General features: G+C 37.9%; 1 protein-coding gene across 1 annotated transcript in view; it reads right to left on the minus strand.

Moving 5' to 3' along the window:
• The window catches only part of usp53b (ubiquitin specific peptidase 53b), a 31,517-nt gene that overhangs the window by 3,010 nt on the left and 13,797 nt on the right, over positions 1-14,710 (minus strand). The window contains exons 11-16 of the mRNA XM_052544797.1: positions 12,329-12,439; positions 11,953-12,078; positions 7,571-8,228; positions 7,426-7,490; positions 5,037-5,103; positions 2,694-3,493 (exon numbers count right to left, since the gene is read on the minus strand). Coding sequence (XP_052400757.1) covers positions 2,694-3,493; positions 5,037-5,103; positions 7,426-7,490; positions 7,571-8,228; positions 11,953-12,078; positions 12,329-12,439 — 1,827 coding nt within the window. The remainder of the gene's footprint in view (positions 1-2,693; positions 3,494-5,036; positions 5,104-7,425; positions 7,491-7,570; positions 8,229-11,952; positions 12,079-12,328; positions 12,440-14,710) is intronic.

Below are 14,710 nucleotides of genomic sequence, written 5' to 3' on the forward strand. Positions count from 1 at the left end.
AGGCGTGTGTCTCATATATGGTGCTCCCGCTGAAGTGATGGTGTCTACTACCTCTGGGGGGAGGTCACCAAGAACTTCCGCATCCCTTCCTAGGACCAGACATGAAGTTTCATAAAGTGACACAGGGTACCCTGTCTCTGAGTCAGTAGATCCCTCCTCAGAGGAATCCACCATGGAGGGGCTGTCACGAGGAGCACTAGCTCGAGGAACCAAGTCAGAGTGGGCCAATACGGTGCCACAAGCAAGACCTGCTCCTCATTCTCCCTGACCTTGCACAGCATCTGTGCAAGAAGGCTCACTGGGGGAGGCACATACTTGCAGAGGCCCGGCGGCCAGCTGTGTGCCAGTGCACCCATGCTAAGTGTTCCCTTGGTCAGGGAGCAGAACAACTGGCAGTAAGAGGTCTCTGGAGAGGCAAACAGGTCAACTTGAGTGGCTCCGAAATGTCTCCAAATCAGCTGGAACATCCGGGGATGGGTTCACCACTCTTCTGGGAGCATAGCTCGAGACAGCTCATCGGCTGTATGGTTGAGCAGGCCCAGAATGTGAATGGCATTAAGTGACCTCAGAACCTTCTGACTCCAAAGGAGGAGGTGGCAGGTGATTTGCGACATGTGACGGGAGCGCAGACCACCTTGTTGGTTGATGTATGCAACAGTCACTGTGTTGTCCATTCGGATCAGCACGTGCTTGCTTCGTAAGCACCCTTTGAGATGTTTCAAGGCAAGGCACACTGCTAACAACTCTAGGCAATTGATATGCCAGTGCAGATGGGGACCCGTCCATACCCCTGAAACTGTGTGCCCATTGTACGTGGCCCCCCCAGCTGGTGATGGAGGCATCTGTGTAAACCACAGCATGCTTGGTGACCTGTTTCAGGGGCACTCCTGCCCGGAGAAACATAAGATCTGACCACAGGGTGAAGGATTGATGACACGCCAGTATAGCAAGCTGCCACACCCACCTCAGGACTCGGCCATGAAGCCAGTGCTGAAGTGGTCTCATATGCAATAGCCCTGCTGCAGCTGCCATATGCCCCTGGAGCCTATGAAATAGTTTCAGTGGGACCGCCATCCTGCCCTTGAACGAATTCAAGCAGGTCAGCAATTACTGCGCATGTTCCTCTGTGAGGAATCTAGATACCATGCAAGCTGGACCAACAGAACACTGCTGTCCCCGCAGTGAGGCAGCAAGGTGGAACGCAGGAGAGGAGTCTGAGTGTGCGGTGCAATGCTTTGCGTGAGTAGGGTCTCGAAACACCCGCTGCTGCCGGCTGGTGAATGAGTAGGATGAGTGAGGTCCTGTGTTGGGTCAACGTGACTCGCAGGAGCAGACAAGCAGGCGACGAGCAGGCTGGGGCACTGCAGCTGGGTGGAGGCAGCAGCTGACCACAGGAGCAGAGTGTGACCAACCGCATCAGTCTGCTTCTGGCCCAGGCTCTCGACTGCATTGCTGAATAGGACGGTCTGGGACACAGGGGCATTAACAAACCAAACTTTGTCAGCGCCCCTCATATCGACCACACAGCCACTTTTGGCGCTCCTGAACCACCATAGCAGACATCGCACAACCCAGTGTCCTTCGTTGCTCATAACACCAGGTCAGTAGTGGTATGGAGTTCTCTGAGAAATTCTGGGTCATGACCTCCCTTGTGCAGGTCCTTCAGTGCCTTGGCCTGGTGCACTTGCAGTAATGCCTTAGTGTGTAAGGAGGAAGCAGGTTCTCCACAGACCACATGACATGGCCAGAGGCGGCATTAGGACACAACTGAAACGCAACTGACTGCTCTACCAGGGGGAAATCCATATACCACCGTCAAGGGTGGTGAAGGAGGAGGAGCCCACAGGCCAGTTTCTAGCAGAATAAAGTTCTGTCCATGACCTGTTGAGCTCATCATGCACTTCCTGGAAGAAAGGCATCAGTGCGGGCGCTGAGAACCAGCATGAGACACCAAGAGAAACCAATCAACCAGCCTGGAAGACTCAGAACGTGGTGGAGGTTTCCACTCGAGCCCTACCTTCTCGGCAGCCCGGGAAGGCATAGCTGTAATCTCTGGATCCAATACAGGCATTGCCACCATCTCAGAGGGAGCACAGCCAAATCTTCCTCAGAGAGCTCTCCCTCCGATGCAGTGATCGACATTCAGTCATCGGGAGGAGCCCTGCAGGATACCGCATGTATGTTATTTGAAAAGGGCCCAGCACATTCCACTGGCTGCTCAACTGGATCTGAGGTGCTAGAGTAGTGGTGGGCCCACGAGGGTTGGTTTTCCCTGAGGGTTTGCCACCACTGTATTCCTCAAACCATCGGTACTACTGGTGAAAATAGGCCTCGCCTTGAACCTGCCAGGATAAGCACTAGATCGTGAAAGAGGACATGGAGCTCCGCCCCCTGGAGGTAACAGAGCCATGCTCGCAGACACATGACGTGATCAGCTGCAGCTGGATGCAATAATTGCATGCCAATGTGCATTGGCTTATTTAGTTTACATTGGCTTGTTTAGTTTAAGTAGATTGGTCTCTCGAAGCAAGATACCAATTCAACGGTCACCGACATGACGTAGAGAGTGACGCACTGAAAGGGAACAGGAAACTTAAAAAAAAACATTTTACTTTTCAAAACCTTTGAATGGTTGTGGCAATATATTAATGTATCAATGACTGATTGAACAGATCAGCTGAACTTTAACATACCAAGGTCAGGCTTATTTTTGGGACGCTCAGATTGGCTCTCTATACGGCTTGAGGTTTGAGGGTCTCTCCCATCCTTAACAGTTCCTCTCGGCTCAGGCATGGAGAGGACCAACGGCCTCTGGTGGTGATACTTTAGTCTGTAGGTGTCTGTCATACAATTATCCACAGAGAAATAAGTAGTCAGCGTCACTCCAGATCCTGGAGAGACTGAAGCAGATGGCTTATCCCAACTACAAGATCTTTCCTCAGGCTCGCTGGACACCTGCTCCCCTCTCTCCTGGTCAGAACCTGATTTTGAGCTCACATCAGATGAGCTTAGGCATGTGCCATTGACTTCCATCCGTCTGTGTACTGCGGTGGTGTGCAATGATGGAATGCCACGACCAGAGGCTCTAGAAGCGGTCTGTGATGGCTCCTGTAAAATTCTTGGACGGAAGGGTGGAGTCTTTATCTCGATGGGGCGCTGTGCATGTTTGGAGTAAGTTGGCATCGATGGAGCTATGGCTGATTCTTCCCTTGGCTGCAATAGGTAACTGTGATTAGGCCCCGGTGATTCATGTGGAGCGACTTCACTGGTGCTGGAACGATAAGCGCTGTCTTCTTGCTCTGAAAGAGGGTTTGTGAGTTCATCAGAACTGTTACACTCTGAACAGTTGATCTTGCCAAGCCGGCGCAGTAGGGGGCTTTCTGGGCTGTGGTGCCATCGCATGGAAACTTCCTGTTCTACCTGAAGTTCACCAGTCGATGGGTCTTTCTCTGCATTGCCCCCTTTCCTGGCACCACAGGATTTCAGCTTCCTTCTGTGATACATGAACACATGTATTTAGACGTCACCTTATTTCACAATGTTTACAGTCATTATGTCATATGAGGTGATTTCAAATTTTCCTTTCTCGTTGGAGTGTTACAAGCTGTTTGTGAAAAGGAAAGATCCCTAAAGATGCAAAGACTAAAGTCTTAAACCCATAGATATATTCTTAATAAAAGTTTAGACTCGTCCACACCCTCCTAAAATGCCTTGTTTAAACACGGCCCCACATGTCTACATTACGATGTGGGAAGATTTGCATAAAGCCGCCCAAATGCGTAACTTTGATTCACGCTGTTGCCGCTGGCACCATGTTGTGGAGAAGCTGTTTTACTGTGAAAGCAAAAATACTTAGTTTGGCCTTCAAAAAGAGGACAATGGATGCAATAAATGGCTCATTTTTAATTTGATTGTTTTTGTCTTGTCGTGCCGATGTTCTTACTGGGACATGCATTACAGTATGGCAAGGAGTGTAACATTTCCATCACACATTTTAGGCATTCGGCCAATCACAATGCACTATACAATCAGAGCTTTGTAAAAAAAAAAAAAAAAAACGTCGCATTTCAGAAAGGCGGGCATAGAGGAATATAATATAATGAACAATAATGTACATTATGTTGAAAATAATGTGTTTTTTTTTTACCTTAAACTGCATTAAACACATTTCATTAGACCAAATACACAAAACAATGTTCTTTTTAGCAACATCATATGACCCTTTAACATCTTCATCTCCACTCATTGAGTTTCTCCATGTGTACTCAAAATGGACTGTTATACACTTGACTTATAGATTTCTGCTGTAAAGCAGTCAATGGTATATAGTTGTCCACTATAAATAAAATGAACAATTATTTGCAAATCTAGTTTAAAACAAATGCACTCTTGCATTAATGGTGGTTCCATATGGTTCAGAAAAAAAACGTTTGAAAACATTTTCAAGAAAAAAAAAATCCAATGATTTAAATGTTTTATAGGTTTTGTAGTATAACAATCAAGTAATACAATTTTCAAATATCTTAGGTTTACAAAATGTTGTTTATCATTGTTATGGGGTGGTCACACTAGTTTTTGAACATGCAGAATTGTTTTGGACTCTTTAGTGTAGAGATATGATATCATTCTATGCTGTATCTATTTTTTTTAATGTAACAAATGATGATAAATGCAAAATGTAAACTCTTTACATAATAAAAATACTCAAATAAGAGTTTACCAAATTTAACTCTGGAACACAACAAAAGACAAAACACCTTTACAAAAGTTGTGTTTCCAGTCTCCAGTGTTTGCATGCGTAGTATGAATATATATATATATATATATATATATATATATATATATATATATATATATATATATATATATATATATATATATATATATATATATATATATATATATATATTCATATAAAGGATTCCATAATATTCCCTAAGAAAAATTGTGATTCAAATAACACCATGTCACACTCTTACATATGTGAATTTTACATTATAACATACTTGCAGTGTAAAGATAAAGCCTGTAAATACCTTGAACTTGGGCTGCCTTTCATGAGATGTTCTGAGTTCTTTCCCTGAATTTTAACCAAATGTTTACCTGAGGGAATGAACGTGCAATAGTTTATTTCATGAGACATCAAACAACAGACAATAAAGCCTAAAAGGTGAATTTTTGCATCTCTGCCATGGGTGTGTAGCGACAGAGGAAAAGAACTGCCAAAATCCTGCTAGCTGGATCACAGTGGGCACAGACACACTCACTAGGACACATCCTACTCACTTATTTATAAATAGACAGACTATTCATCTCTTTCCTGCCAACCTGCTGAGCTCCATGTGAGGATAAAGCCACAGGATACAACACGTGCTTCAAGTCAAAGATTTGGGCTTCAGTAAGCTTATAGAATACATTTTACAACTGTAATGATGTTTTTGCATTTTCTACTTTAACAATGCTCCTGCATGTCTGTCTTTTGCTGAATGTGTGCTCTCCTGCTGGCTTCTGGTGCTTTTCTCTTTACTAAGAAGGGGCTTTAAAATTCCATGAACCAAGGGAAGATTCTGGGAAACCAAGATGGCTCTGAAATAGTACATGTGGATTTGAAGGACTAGGAGCTAAATGCCACACAAGACTGCCACACAAGCCTGATCAACCACAGTGCAATTTAAAATTATAAAGAATTTGTGTTCCAATGCCATATATATCAGTCTTTAATGGGGCAAAATGTTTTACATTTTAAGCTCCTTCTATCGTTTGTGAAGTAGAAAAAGGGGAGAGAGAGATTTTATCAGTTTTTGGCATGCTACCATGTGCTATCATGGAATTAGTGAGAATTACAGCTGCGTAAAATCACAAAGTATACAAAAACATGTCAAAACTGTAGGTTATTCAGTCTTTTGGAACAACTCCAAATGACTGTCTCTCTTTTGGGGTTTGATGGAGCTTGGTTTCATATATAGCTTAAACTAAGACAGACCATGCTACACAGTGAAGTGCCAAATATGACCTGAAATGCTCATTCTGTGTATTTTGTTAAAATAATAAAATAAAAGTCCTCTACAGAATTGTCATTTTGTGATATACTGATTAGTGAAATAGAATTTACAAGTGCATTTTGTGACATCTCTTTCTACGCTTAATTATGAAATTGTATGGCTTTTTATGACAGAAAAAAAGGCAAAAAGGACAGGACCGAGAAATCATTGACTAGATTCAAAACAACCTCTCCTATATGAGCACCAAATCTCAACATTGCTCAAGAATATGGGCTACTGACCGGACCATGACTTCTGTTTTAAAATCTTTAAAAACAATAATTAGTTACACAGAAAAATATTATACTTTGGACCAACTTAAAAATATATACTCAAATTACAGGCAAATTTATTAGTTTTCCCAAATGTATTAGTATTCTCAAATTATATTTATGGTTTGGTTCAAACATGACATTTTAATATTAATTTATACTATTTATTTTCACCAAGATAAAAACATACATGTGACCCTGGAATGCAAAAGCAGTCATAAGGGTCTTTTTTTTTTTTTCTTTTTATTGAGATGTTAGGATAGAACAATATTTGTTAAATATACAACTATTTGAAAATCTGGAATCTGAGGGTGCAAAAAAATCTAAATATTGAGAAAATTGCCTTTAAAGTTGTCTAGAAGATGTCCTTAGCAAAGCATATTACAAATCAAAAATTAAGTTTTCATATATTTATGGTAGGAAATTTACAAAATATCTTCATGGAACATGATCTTTACTTAATATCCTAATGAATTTTGGTATAAAATAAAAAGTATTGTAAAAAAAAAAGTATTGTTGGCTATTGCTACAAATATACCTGTGCTACGAATGACTGTGCTCCAGTGTCACATATACAAAGTAAAAAGATTATTTACTATAAAGATGATTTAATATTTACTATATACTTAATTAATAAGCGTCCTCTGAATTAAAATGGTTCATTCAGGTCTAGTAATTTGATTAATTTGTTATGAAGCAAAAGCTTCATGTTTGGTATAAAATGTGCTTGCTTCAGGCTAAAATACGTCCTCTATCCTTAATATTGCTTTCTCCAGTGAAAAAGTAATATCGTCTGAATCTTAAGAGAAATATGCACAGATCAAATAATATGATGGTAGCTTTTGATGTGAGAGGACAACAGGGGATGACATTTTTCACTGGATGATGCATTATTACACATTACTGGTATTTTAGCCAGAAGAAACTGTTCAAGTTAAAAAACCTTAATGATGTACAATATGTGTTTCTCAGAAACATGCAGTTTATCACTTGATGGACTGGAATCATGTTGATTATTGTGATTATCAGCTGTTTGAGCTCTCATTCTGACAGCACGGTTTAAACAGGTTTAAACCAGAAACCATGTGGCATGGCATATGATTAATACTCACTGTGGTACAGCGGAGAACGCACTGCCTCCGTTTTTGAGTCACCTTGGTTAATATGGCCTTGATCCCTGAGGAAATACACCACTGAATCAAGAACAAGGAATCCAAAGGACAACTCAAACACCTATAACTACTTAATTTCTCCTACCTGAGGTGCTGTGAATCTTGACTGAGTCTGAGCTCTTTGCCTGTGAAGTTCTCAACACCTGGAGAGTCAGGATTGGTGGAACCACTGCTCAACCTATCACTGCTCTCGTATCCTGATTCTGTCCTCTGAATCATCCAGTTATCACTCCTCTGTGCTACATTTACTCCACCTTTAGGCCTTGTCACCATCATCTGTCGCTGAGACTCCTGGGAGCTTTGACTTTCAGTCTCCAAACGTGAGTCATCTTCATAAATAGTCATCAGACCTTTTTGTTTTTCCTTCATCAGTCCTCTCTCATGGCCAAAGCGACGGACACATCGAGGGCTCCCACGCTGCTGCTGTTGCTGACGCCGCTCTAGTTCACTCAGCACGCTGTCTACATTCAGAACCTCTCGCACTGGTCGCCATGATGGCTTGGACTTGCTACGCTCCGGGAGACTTGTAGACCCACGATGGCAGAGGGATGATGACTCAGCATGACGTGTGGAGCCACTGGCTATTCCCTGGTTTGAGCGGGTGGACTCCTGGGGTGATACACGAGGATGTACTGAAGAATGCTCAGGTCGAGAGACTCGTGAGGGAAGAGTTCTCTGTCTCTGGTCAGAATGAAACCTAGGGCCGTTTTCAGGGGGAGAAGATGATCGAGGATATGTCATATCTAAAAAAAAATAATAAAACAAATATTATTTAATTAGTAAGTAATTAAAATTATATATACAAAAATACAGTGGCCCAAAATGTATTTGGAAATCTAAGCCAAAATGAAGGACAAAAAAGGGGTTATACAGAAGTCTCTGCAAGTTTTGTGCAGTTTTTGCTAGTTTCAGGCTTTGTATTTAAACAAACTCCTACTAGAAACTGACTAACACCAAATTTAGTCAGTGTAATCTAAATGACTTTGTGATGTTAAATTGCAAAGATCTTGAGTTTTCATTGAAGGGCATTTCCATGGCCGTCTGACAAACTTCCAGCCTGACTACGTCAGACTTTGTACTTCCGCTCAATTTCAGTTCGCTTCTGTACTCAGTCTGATATAGCTACCCATCTCCTTTTCTGAAAACATCTAAAGGCCAATATTTTGTTAGAATCATACACTTGTTATAAAACTTAAAAGGCAGTGACCCGCCTTGCTTTTTTTGTCTTTTTACTCGTCTCTCATTACCTTCCCACTTTCTGGTTGCTGAACCCCAGAGACGGCGCAGCCACACCTGGCAGGCTTTAACACAGCTCAGTCTAGGTTCTTTAAGAGAAGATACTGAGAAGATGGGGATGCTGAGCTAGAACTCTTCTGGACCCCTTAGTATGTGCTAGGCTTCGGCTTCGTCTTGTTATTGGATTTCATCTGAAATATCTCGAGTTCTGTGCTCTTCTCTCATCACCTTCATCTGGGAGAAACTCTCACAATCACCACTGAGCCAGAATAACATCTTTTGGAGTTCATCACCCTTCAAACCCGTAAAAACATGAATAGCTCCAACACCACCAAACCTTCAATCCATTCAAAACTTTTATCCGAGACTGCATCCGGACACTCGACCAAGGCAATGCAAGTATCGTACATTTAACTAAACGAAGCAGAGGTTTTGTGCAAGAATTACATGAGTTTCTGATTCTGTCACCAATTGTGAATAATGTCCCTTTTTCGATTCCGATCAAGCTAATTGCTCTAATGCATTAATACTGTAAGAGGGTTATTTTCTGTGGCCACAAAAATATCCTTTCTTAGAGTTGATATGAAATTACACTGAATGTTCACTGGACAAACAGATTAGCTGAAGACAATTCTAATTCTGCTACAGTTACTACTGGCAGTTGATACAGTATAAGTTTGAAGATTACTTTGAAGTTTATTTACTTTTATGCTTAGCAATACTGATTGAATCATAGCAGAAAGAACTTTGAAAGATAAAATCGCGGAAAAAAAAAAATCTATAATACTAAAAACAATAAAATATATAAATTTGCACATAAATGCATATACATCTGCCCAAACATAAGCAAAATATTAGGGATGCACCAATGTATGCCACCGATTTTTATCGGCCGATTTTTCCTCAATTTACAACCAGCATATTGGCTATATAAGAAAAAAAAGACAGATATAATAAACCAATGGTTTATTAATTAACTGCGTGAAGGCACTGAACTGTATAATGTCTGTTACATAATCCTAGTGCTGCTGTCTGCACTTTAATGGTAACCAAAAGACAAAAGATTGCACACTATTCTTCTCAAAAAGTTAAGAGAGGAAGTGACAAATATCGGTATCGGTATAGGAAATGTCCAATAAGTTTTAGTTAAAATCGGTATTGGTTTCAGCCCCAAAAAATGTGCATCTAAATATGCATCTATTCAAAAACGCACAAAACATAAAAAGTTTTAACACGTACAATGCAACTTAGCACTTAGCAACATTGATCATGTGTTGGTAAATCTCTCAATGATTCCTTGTGCTCTCTTTTGCATGCTTTCCAGCAAAGCTGCGTGCTTGCTATTGTAATGAATTATAATTATTTATAATTATTCATATACATTTCCCTTTTGAGCTAATTTGCTACAACCTACAGACTCAGTCTTTCACAGTTATCACAGTTTTTAGTTGGTTTTCAGTCATTGCTGTCTTAAGTACATTAACTCTTTTTTTTTGTTTAATAATTTGATCATTTGACTTTCGTTCAGCTGTTGCTTAATTATTTCTTTGTTTGTATTAGTATTTATATGCCTATGTTTCTTCTGGGTTTCTCACTAACGCTTACATTCAGTTCCTTATGTTAATAAAGTCTGTTTGCTTTAATCTTCATCTTCATGCTCCTGCACACACAACATTTAGCCAACGCGTGTCAATAAGTTTATGCTGATTTTAACATGAATTTTAAGCCTCTTTGAACAGCATATGCTTTCGGCAGGCTGTTTAATAGGACAGATGGTTTGCTGTTATTTTGGAGGTTAGCCAGTACTCAAACTTTTCACTGTGTGTAAGTTGCCTTTAGAAGCTCTGTCTGTCAGAGCAAGCACCCCAACTGAAAATAGAAAAGTTGAATCATGAGCAGCACACTTATCTATGTTTTCAAACTCCCAGAACTATATCTGTAAGCTGCAATCTCAACTAAATAAACAGTGGCTGTATATGCTGACTCATGAGCCAAAGTAAAATCTTATGATGAAGGATATACAACAACAAATTTATTGACTGCAATGATTCATCATTCATTCTTTGTAATTACAATTCACTCATTGAAAATGTAAAATGTTTCATGCATTTACTTAATTAATAGTTGATCCAGGATTTCTGTGTAGTCAATAGTGGAAAATATTTGCATTCAAAAAATATAAATATTCAATTAAAACATCTGATATTATCAAATGTCTGAATTGAATAACCCCATCAACATATATAGATGAAATATAACAAATATTTTTCATACTGTTTTAAATATGAAACCTCATTTCAGAGACACAAAATAGAAAAAAAAACACATGACTACACAGTAACACAGTAGCAAACTAAAAGTATAAAATCGGCTTATGCTAAAAGGGCTCTAGTGCTCATGAAGAGGTTTAGCAGTTCTGTTCTGGCCTGTAGATGATGTCTCATGATTGATGCATATTACCAGTGGAAACCGTTTAACATGTTTAACACACAAATCTCTATGAATTACAAAATACAAAAAATGCAAGGTAAAATGAATGAGTGAAGCATGGTCTATACTAATGCTAAAATAAGATTAAAGTCAAAACATTTTATAAGCACATTAGTAAAAAGGTACAATTATTGTATAACACATATTCTGTATGACTCATCACTGGAACTGTGTTATTTTGTAGAATGTATTTAATAGAAGAATACAACAGACACTACAAAGGCTACTGTGCACAGGATTATTCATTATAGGGTTGCACTTTATTTTACAGTACGTGTACTAACATGTACTTATAGTGTACTTACAGTGTATTTATCTAAGAAAGTTCTGGTAATACAAGGTAACTACATGGGGTAGGGTTAGGTTTAGGGGTAATTATTACATAGTTATTGTAATTACTAATAAGTACATAGTATGTACATGAGGAACAGGACTGTAAAATAAAGTGCTACCCATTATAGTATAAATAACTAAAATATTTCATTATAAATATGTAGAAAAGTGAAAAGTGCCATCTGAAATTTTCTTCTGATATGTGCATTTTTATAAGGCTCCTATATATTTATGTTTAGTTATTTCCCTTTCATTGCGTAGAAAAAGACCTATACATTGCCATTAGAATACATTTACTGAACCTAAACATAGGAGCCTGATAAAAATGCTCATTTTAGAAGAACATTTCAGATGGCACTTAGAGGCTTTTGTATCTGAATTCTTCAAATGTGTCTTTTATTAACATACCTTTGTGTTGGAGAGAGTCTGATCTTCGGTAGCTTCTTTCACTCTCTCTTCTCTGTCCTCCTCCTCGGTGAGAAACATCTCTGGAAGACTGTCGGTACCTGCTTGGACTTTCTGGAAGCACTTTAACTGCAACATTGAAAATGGAGAAATTTGTGACTTTCATCATATCAGTATGTTTCTAATGAAATGTCTCCAAACATTGTTTTATATATATATATATATATATATATATATATATATATATATATATATATATATATATATATATATATATATATATATATATATATATATATATATATATATATATATATATATATATATATATATATATAACATATTGTGTGGACATGAACAACTAATCATGATGACTTACACCGATTGGCTGAAGACTGCATTGTTTTGTGGGATCCCTGATTTGTTCGTTGAGAACCAACATTCATATCCCTCACACTGTCCAGTTTCTTAGAGCCTGACAGCTGAGTATCTGCCAAAGAGAACAACAGACAGAAAAAACACAGAGGTAAACCTACATTCAATTAGACTTTATATATTCTAATTTTGCATTACTGATTAGTGTATACATGCCAATATTTTGCAATGTTGTGAACTAAAAGAAAAATATTTTGACTCATCCTCATGTCACACCAAACCATGTGTGTGTGTGTGTGTGTGTGTGTGTGTGTGTGTGTGTATATATATATATATATATATATATATATATATATATATATATATATATATATATATATATATATATTTATATGAAACCAACAAACTATACTTGCATGAGGAACAGGTCAATGTTTGCAAAAAGAGAAGTAAGAACATTCGGGTAAACTTATCCTTTTAAAGAATGTCTGGACTTTTGACTGGTGTAATCTTGCAAGTAACAATAACCTTCATCCATAGCACATGATGCAAGGGAAATAAAATGTGATTATTACCATAATGCACTATATTTGATCTATCATGCTGCTGTAGACCAACCTCTTTTAATGTACTTTCAGAGAAAGACTTTTATAAATTGATTCTGTCTCTCATCCAGTGCACACTGAGTTAAGTAATCAAATAAGGCAGTGCAATCTGTAACTTAACAAACAGCTTTGAGTAGAAGCCTCCTAAACTACATTATATCTCTGCTGTGTCTGCAAACTTCTTCTGGGAGAGAGAGAGGAGAGAGGACAAACTTGCTTATTATGTGCTTATATAGGGCACACAGTGAGCCACCCCAGATGTTTGAAGAGGGAAAAAAACAACACATGGATTACAGCATTCCCCATAGATGAAGAGCAAAGTGGATTTGCCACTGTACGCACATAAAAATTGTACAATAAATCAAACAAATAGGGAATAATAATCCAGTTAAACTAAAACCATCAAAACAAAACAATAGAAAATTGTTTGGATTTAAATCGACATCAATCATAATATAATCTATCTTGAAGAATGAAATCTTCAAAAAAGGAAAATGACCATTAAATACTGTACTTATGTAATCTTGACCTGACTGCAAAACAATGCTGAAAAAAGAATGCAGACAAAAAAGGCAGTTTACTTGTACACTGTAAAAAATAAGTGTAATTTTAACTGTAAAATTTTGTTAAAACGCTACGGAAAAAAACTGATAATAGGTTAACAGTAAGTTCCCGTACTATATACAGGGAAAAACTGTAAAAGATCTAACAAAGCATTTAATGTAAATTTACAGTAAAATTCTGTTAATTATACAGCTTTTAGAAGTAAAAAAAGAACAAATCAATGTATAATTTACAGTCTAAAACTGTAAACTGATATTCCCAGAATTCCCTGCGTGACACTCCACGTTTGAAAGTATTTTGTTTAAATAATCATGTTTTTAAATAGTTCTTGTTATCAGTTATGTACATTTGAGCTTTATGTTACATCTTCTGTTGCTTAATGAAAGTTTTTTGCATTATTTAAGTATCACGTGTGTTACCATGATGGTGTTTTGTGTTTCCATAAATGTGCACCTTCTATATGTTAATATATACTTCTGCTTGTGGTGAAGCTACTTGTGATGAGCTTTGATACTTCATGTGGCTTTCTCTTATACAGTACCATCTTTATTATTATGGTGGTTGTCAGTATTTTCAAGGTACAAAACAGATTTAATTTTGTGTGTTGTTGAATTTACTGGTTTATATTCACATTTTCTTGTTTGTAAATTACAGCTTTATATTGTAAAATTAACAGTTTTTGACGTAAATGTGTTTACAGTTTTCTGTATTTTTACAAAATTATTCTGGCAACCACAGCTGCCAAAATGTTTTTGTAAAAACAACAAGAAATTTTTTACAGTGTAACAATAGATGCATTTTATCTTTAATCACAAAACTAATATTAACAAATCAAAACATGAAACATGACCTTGAGAACACAACTAACCAATAATACAATGATTACTACAGTATAAAAATACAATGATAATAAAATGAATACTTTATTCAACTTTTATGAATTCTTGCTTACTTTCTGTTATGTAATGTTTGGCTTTTTGCCAGTTATTATATCTAGGGTTGGTGAGGTCAGGGAATGATGGAGAGAAAAGCTGAATGGGATCAGGACAGGTGCACCAAAGCTCTATATATGAACATGTGCATGTCTCTGACACTTCTTTACATTTTACAAGGAAAATATTGACGTCACTTGAAAAATAGTGTTGTTGCTCTTAAATAGTACTGTCGAAAAGTTTTGTTAAATATATTAAGCATACAAAAATAGCACAACAAATTTT

Source organism: Carassius gibelio, chromosome B1 (assembly GCF_023724105.1).
Source record: "Carassius gibelio isolate Cgi1373 ecotype wild population from Czech Republic chromosome B1, carGib1.2-hapl.c, whole genome shotgun sequence".
In the NCBI taxonomy this organism is placed as follows: Eukaryota; Metazoa; Chordata; class Actinopteri; order Cypriniformes; family Cyprinidae; genus Carassius; species Carassius gibelio.